The following is a 7,612-nucleotide window of genomic DNA, read 5'->3' as shown; positions in this document are numbered from 1 at the left end:
GAAAGTGAAGTCGCTCAGTCGTGTCCGACTCCTAGTGACCCCATGGACTGCAGCCTACCAGACTCCTCCATCCATGGGATTCTCCAGGCAAGAGTACTGGAGTGGGGTGCCATCACCTTCTCTGCTACCTATTGTTATTAATTGCTAATTTTTATTTTACAAAAAAAAAAAAAAAAAGAGTATTACCATCTACTTCCAAGAGATAAGGCATTCTCTACAATACTGTCCCCTCTGCCTACACTTCCAATCCCAAATACCTTTAAGAAATTTGTGTGACTGCTTTCAAATTGGGCATCTCTAACTATTGTCTTTCCAAAAGGGATGCCTCACCAGGTCAGTGATGGGTATTTTCCATGGACCCTGTTCTGAGACCCTTCTTCCCCCTTCACAGCAGCAAGAAGCCACGTTTCTGCTCTACCTGTTGGGATTCTTAAGATGAGAAAAACTGTCTCAGAATTTGCCTACAACATTGTAAATCAACTATACTTCAGTTAAAAAAGGAATTTAAAAAAGAATCTGAAGAATAATTATATATATATATATATATATAACTGAATCACTTTGCTGTACACCTGAAACTAACACAACATTGTAAATTAGACTTTGTAAAAAATTAAAAAAATAATTTGCCTAAATGTCATTCTTACAGTGAAGGGTCAATTTTTTTTTTTTTTCAAAGAAATGACAACAGTTCAGTAGAACTCAAAGAACCAGACACAGCAATAACTGTAAACATTTTAATTTCAAAAACAAAGTATGTGCAAATGTCCTGTGACACAGTAAGGATTGCTTGGCTTGGAAACAAGTATGCATTCCTGGGAAGCACACAGGCACGCCAGGAGAAATGCGGCCTGGCTTCCTGCAGGAGGTCGCTGTGATCGCAGTTAGCATCATTCCTAGGTGGCTCTCTGTGGCCTGCCTTGACTAAACTTCTGCACGCACGTTGCTGGGGACAGTTGGCTCCTTTCACAGGATGTTTTGGACGTGACTGCATGCACTGTCACGATTTTTGCAGTAAAGCTGTCACTGGTTTATATTTAACATCTGCATAAATATTATCAAGAAGTGAGATGTTTACACATAGATTGAACACCAGTGCATTGGACCAGCTCGTGGTGTGATATGCACTGCTGTCTGCTGCTTTTTCACGGTAACAGTGAGTGTAAAATGCCAGTTGTTTAGCATGCAGCTGTCTTATCATCAGGGCAGGAAGGAGTTATGTGCTCTGCTTGAGTTGTCTTAAGATGTTATATGGCTTTTATTTGAATTGTCCAGTTCTTGGAAGGGTGCCTCCCGCATCCCACCACTCGGGCCACAAGAGCCAAAGGAGAGGGAGACCTGGTGTCAAGGTTTGTTTTCATCACGTGAGAGATTTTTCAAGAACCTGAGATCGAGTTGCTCTGTTTTCTCCACAGCACTCATTTCTCCATAGGACAGATCTCCTGGCTCAAATTCTGTGCTCTGTTTGGTTTGGGAAGCGCAAGGGGGAAGCCAGGGTGGTTTGGTCCTTCCCCGACACCATGGCTCCTCTGGCCCAAGCTCGGCTACTGCTCGTCGGAAGCACTCTGCTGGGAGGCCGTGTCATCCAGGCCCATGTCCTCCTGGCTCGCTCTTCTGCACATCACCCCTAGGTTCTTGGCCACATGGTGATCTTGAAGCAGCCCCTGCTCAGTGACCTCTGTGTGTTCACAAGGCTCAGAGAAGTGCTTTCAAAGAGAAAAGAGAAGCGAGTGTTATGGCTCAGCAAAGCTGATCACCTCCCCTGTGACTGTCTCACAGCTGCAGGTGCCAGCTGGTAGTGTGGCAGGGACATGGGGTCAGAGTCTAAAGGAAAGTACAGTTACAGAGGACCAAAGGCGTCTGGGCTTGAGGAAGGGCCATGCAGTCCCAGCCACGAGTCTAACACAGTGAGAGGGGTGCCTCCACACAGGGACCTATTCTCGGGTAATCTGCAAAGAGACGACCTTGGGTAAAAAGTCCTTTGTGAGCCTGGATTTTCTGAGTTTGGGTCAATGTCACTTCATATACACTCAGCCCTGCACCAGTGCTAAATCCTGCAGGTTTAATCCCAAATGGTAATACCGAGGCTTTTTTTATTCTGCCTGAATGTGGTCCCAAGGACTCAGCCATCCTTGTGGGGGAGAGGGAGAGAGAATTTTTCAGAATCTCAGAACTGCACCCACAGATTGTCATAAACACATCTTGGGGGTGGCAGAAAGGTATGCATTGTTATTGAGGAATTGAGAAAAAGAGAAGGAGGTTTGTTCACATTTAGTTGTCTAACTAAACTTGGTTAAACTCCTGAAGTAACCTGGGGCTCCAGGGTGCTCATAACCCACTCCCCCCTGCGCCCCCCCTCACTGAAGGCTGCAATGCCCAGGCTCTTCTTGGGGCAGGTCATGCTGGTCCTTGTTTCAAGGTGGCTGAAGTGCCACTGTATGGCTTCTCCTTGGAGGGGGGGTGGGGTGGTGGCAGGGAGAGCCAGGCCCCCATCATCCACCTCCAAACACCTACACCCGGAACCGCAAGGCCGGCAGACTGTGACTCAGCTCCACTGCAGACAGGGCAGTGTGCCGAATGTTCAACCGAACTGCAAGTCTCCAAGCTGCTGCTGGCTTTTGCCTTAATGTCTCCTATTCTTTCCCCCCTACAGAAGAGAAAGGCTGGGTATTTATGTACATAGTTACTTGTGATGCTCAGGGATTCATCCAGTGCCAGCTAGCTAGGGATTCTAGATAAGTAACAGTTTATTTGGGTGACGTCCTCAAAACTCTCTAACATTTAATTGCATAAAGCAGAAGGCCATCTCAGCAGCTTCACAATGAAATCTAGAGGCTAGGAATCGATGAGGATCTGCCTGCCAGGCTGGTGTGCGTCCTTTCCTCTCCCTCCAGCCAGAGGAATGTGAAAAGAGAAGGAAATACAACCGGTCCTTTTACCTGGGCCCATGGAGAGCCTGCCCCCACACCCGGGTTCAGGGCGGAGGGGACGCTGCCTTCGGGCGCCCTGCAATGCCGCCTGCCGGGCGCCACTACTACAGCAGCAGTGTGATGTATCCTGTCGGCCTCAGAGCGCAGACACTCCAGCTCCTATCTCACCACTGCTCTGTTACTCTGGAAGCGCTACGGGGGAGGTGACGGGAGCCTGCAGGAAGGGGCCCGGGGTCCTCCGGCCAGGAGCCCTCCCCGCCCCTTAGCCCCTCACCCGTGTGGACTGGCTGGCGGCCCTGGCCGAGGGGCCCAAGGCAATGTTGACGCTGCTGGAAGACTGAGTGTCACTGGTGTTGCCCCCCTCGGCAGCAGACAGCCCGGAAATGACCAGGGCGCTGGAGAAGCTCCTCTTGCCAAACAGGAAGCTGAGAGTGGAGCTGGTGGACGAGCCCAGGCTGGACCTGAGGAGGGCCTCGGCCCGCTCACGCACGCTCAGGGGGCCGGCGGGAGGGGCGGCTGGGGGCTGCGAGTGCAGCGACGCGGCCGAGGGGCACAGGGACAGCCGGCTGCCCGAGCGCCGCGGGGCCAGCTCGTGGACCGACGTGGACGTCTGCAGGAAGGTCGGGCGGCTGCCCGCGACCGGGCCGGATGCGCGCAGGACCGGCGGCGTTTGGCTTAAGGCCCTGTGGGCCTGGACGGACTGACTCCTGCCTTTTCTCCTGCCTTTAAAAGAAAGCAGAGCAAAGCAGATAAACAGCAAGGCCCTACTGTACAGCACAGGGAACTCTTCTCAATACTCTGTAATAACCTATATGGGAAAAGAATCCGAAAAAGCACAAACACACACACACACACACATATATGTGAAAGTGAAGTTGCTCAGTCATGTCTGACTCTTTGCCACCCCATGGACTGTAGCCTACCAGGCTCCTCAGTTCATAGAATTTTCCAGGCAAGAGCACAGGCGTGGGTTGCCATTTCCTTCGTCAGGGGATCTTCCCGACCCAGGGATCGAACCGGGGTCTCTCCCGCATTGCAGGCAGACGCTTTACCATCTGAGCCACCAGCGAAGCCCAATATGTTTGTATATATGTGGGCTTCCCGGGTGGCACGGTGGTAAAGAATCTGCCTGCCAATGCAAGAGACGCAAGAGACGTGGATTCGATCCCTGGGTCAGAAAGATTCCCTGGAGGAGGAAATGGAAACCTACTCTAGTATCCTTGCCTGGAAAATTCCATGGACAGAGAAGCCTGGTTGGCTACATACAGTCCATAGGAGCCAAAAGAGTCAGACATGACTCAGCACACACACACACACAGAGTATGTATGTACAACTGAATCACTGCTGTACACCTGAAATTAACATGACATTGTAAATCAACTATAAATTAAAAAACCCATAAGACAGGGAATTAAAGAGAAAGAAGGGGAAAGCAGGGGCATTCGAAAGGTCACTCATCTAGTCAACCAGAGCTTTCTAAAATGGGAAATAAAGAAAAAGAAAAGAAAACAGAGCAGACCAGGTTGTCATGGCAGGTGGTCGGTAATGTCACTGTCTTCGAGGTGAGGTGGGAGGCCTGCTCTGTGGAACCCCAGAGAGCCAGGTTGTCCCCCGCCTTCTGGGCGAGGACAGAGGGCTGGGAGCCCAGATCAGGCCTCCACTAAGGCCTGAGGACTGAAGGGTGGGGTGCGGGCACTGCTGTGGGGAGCAGCAGCCAGCGGTATGCACCTGTCCAAGTTGCCCAGGCTTGTCCTGGCTTTCACACCGAAGTCTCCTGTCCCTGGAAGCATGAGGGAAAATACGCAGGTTTAGATTATTTGTATTGCCCTCAAAAAGGAGTTTTTTTTTTAAAAAAAGTTTGGCCTTTATTTTCTAAAAAACTTTCCCTTAAGATCAAGGTCTTTGAGAGGAAGCCCTCCTCAGGCTCACAGCGGCATGCGTCACTCAGGTTCCCATGTCTGCTGGGGCTCCCAGTGGACTGGAGGGGCTCCCAGCTCCTTTTGGCTAGCCATCCTCACCCTTGGGGGTCACTTCTGGCCTAGCTCTCACTGAGAATCATTGAAACAAGGCCATTTTGACACAAGGGACTGGACTGCCCAAGGGTTTGGTCCGGGCACATCTCTGGGGGCGGTGAGGGGGAGGCTTTAAAGTGCTAGACCCACCTCTGCAGCTGTAGAGACCAGGCAGGTGGAGGAAGGCTTGCGCCTGCTGGAATGCTGAATTCCTTAACTTAATCACCAGGTGGTTTAGTCGTTAAATCTGACTTTTTTGACCCCATGGACTATGCCCCCCAGGCTCCTCTGTCCATGGGATTCTCCAGGCAAGAATACTGGAGTGGGTTTCCATTTCCTTCTCCAGGGAATCTTCCTGATCCAGGAATGGAACCCAGCTCTCCTGCATTGCAGGCTGATTCTTTACCAACTGAGCTACAAGGGAAGCCCAGAGGGTCTAATATTATTTTAATAACAACAAGGTATTACTGTATAACACAGAGAACTATATTCAGTGTCCTATGATAAACCATAATGGAAAAAAACTAGAAAAAAAAAAGACTGTACAATGTATAAATGAATCACTTTGCTGTATGTAGAGCAGAAATTAACACAACACTATTAATCAACTATACTTAAATTTTAAAAAATTTTAAATGAATGAAAATATTATTTTGAAGGGGACAGCTAGTGATGTCACAGTGCTACCAGTTGCCCTACTCACAAGTCTCCTGAAGTGGCTCACATTCAATTAGTACAAATAGAGAGGGCTGTGCGTGGGTACACACAAGGATTGTCACCTCATCCCAAGTTCCCAAATTATTAACAGGGTATCTGGTGAGGCTTAAATATGCATATTTGTCTATGGGACCACATGAGTGACACATTTTAATTTTTAAAAAAATTTTATTAGAGTATAGTTGATTTACATGGGCTTCCCAGATGGCAAGTGGTAAAGAATCCACCTGCCAATGCAGGAAAGGCAGGAGGCGTGGGTTCAATCCTGGGGTCAGAAAGATCCCCTGGAGGAGGAAATGGCAACCCACTCCAGTATTCTTGCTGGTAAAATCCCATGACAGAGGAACCTGGTGGGCTAATCCACCCAGGATTTGCACCACCACTTTTCATCAGCCTCTTGATGAAAGTGAAAGAGGGGAGAGAAAAAGCTGGCTTAAAACTCAACATTCAGAAAACTAAGATCATGTGCACCCAGTCCCAGCACACCACGGTGGTGCTAATCCATGGGATCGCAGAGTCAGCCGACTAAGCGACTGAGCACACACATGGTTGTTACAACTTTGTGTTAGCTTCAGGTGTACAGCAAGTGGTTCAGTTACACACATACACATATCCACTCTTTTCAAGATTCTTTTCGCATATAGGTTATTATAGAATACCGAGCAGTGTTCCCTGTGCTATACAATACAGTCCTTGTTAGTTATCTGTTTGATATATAGTCGGACATATATGTCAATTCCAATCTCCCAATTTATCCTTGCTCCTGCTTTACCCCCTGGTAACCATGTTTGTTTTTTACATCTGTGACTCTATTTCTGTTTGGAGATAAGTTCATTTGTACCCTTTTTTTTCAAGCAGTGTCATAGGATTTTTGTCTTTCTCTGTCTGACTTGCTGCACTCAACATGGGAAGAGACGTTACTGTGGACATTCCCTGGGTCTCCCCAAGCCCTGCTCCTCCCACTGCCCTGGACTGGCTGAAAGGGGCCTCCTGACTTTGACCTTAGTGCCATTTGCCCACTGTAGTGGTGGGTGACCAGTTTCAGAGAGCACTGGGGTTCCCACCTGGCTCCCTCCTGCCCGTCCAAGAAACTGGGGTGCTCCCCCTGCAGAGCGGCTCACAGTGTGGGACTGGAGTCAGGTTCCCGGGTGAGTGCAGGCACCTGGGCCCTACCCAGGCTGGGGCCCATCTGATCATCCCTGCTGAGTACTTACTCTTGCAGAGGAAGACAGAGAGAGAAAGGGACCCTGACGAATCAGAATTAAGAAGAGAGATGGTGATTTGTTAGTTTATTCAGTTTGGCAAGGCCAAACATCTGTTTCTGATTTATCCTGTAACGCTGATTGCTGCCCCAAAATACTCCACAGTCATCTGCAAGATGGTGATTTTGATGCTGGAGAGACCACCCATACTTGGTGGGGGACGTAGCTCATTTCAGTAACAAAGGGACAAAGGCCCATCTGTGTGTCAGAGGGGACTGGTCTGTGTTCTATGCAAGACGGGGTAATCCTCTCCCCAAATTACTTCAGGTTTTCTTGAGGGTTTTTTGGTTGCTCTTGATTTTTTAAACATAATTTTGCAAATGGAACAAGTAAGAAACCAAACTGAATGCATTCATGCTACTTATTATTTTGTAGTTTAACTTTTTTTGCCAATTACTTCATTATCAAATTATGAGCGATTCTAGGGCAAACCTCCTAAGAGTCCGAGTTGAAATTCTATATAAATTACCCTCCTTGGTTCATTATTCCAGCATTATTCCTCTGTCTCTGATTGTTATCTCAAAAGTGGTGGTTCAGTTCAGTCGCTCAGTCGTGTCTGACTCTGCGACCCCATGGACTGTAGCACGCCAGGCCTCCCTGTCCATCACCAACTCCTGGAACTTGCTCAAACTCATGTCCATTGAGTCAGTGATGCCATCCAACCATCTCATCCTCTGTCGTCCCCTTCTC

General features: G+C 48.8%; 1 protein-coding gene across 1 annotated transcript in view; it reads right to left on the bottom strand.

The window, feature by feature from the left end:
- Window positions 1-723: 723 nt before the first annotated feature.
- The window catches only part of PCNXL2 (pecanex-like 2 (Drosophila)), a 168,977-nt gene continuing 162,088 nt past the window's right edge, over window positions 724-7,612 (bottom strand). The window contains exons 17-18 of the mRNA XM_010838597.1: window positions 3,205-3,653; window positions 724-1,706 (exon numbers count right to left, since the gene is read on the bottom strand). Coding sequence (XP_010836899.1) covers window positions 1,545-1,706; window positions 3,205-3,653 — 611 coding nt within the window. The 3' untranslated portion in view covers window positions 724-1,544. The remainder of the gene's footprint in view (window positions 1,707-3,204; window positions 3,654-7,612) is intronic.

Source organism: Bison bison, unplaced genomic scaffold (assembly GCF_000754665.1).
Source record: "Bison bison bison isolate TAMUID 2011002044 unplaced genomic scaffold, Bison_UMD1.0 scf7180017864099, whole genome shotgun sequence".
Taxonomy (NCBI): Eukaryota; Metazoa; Chordata; class Mammalia; order Artiodactyla; family Bovidae; genus Bison; species Bison bison.
Note: the sequence above shows the minus strand (reverse complement) of the source record. Positions and strands in the feature narration are given on the sequence as shown.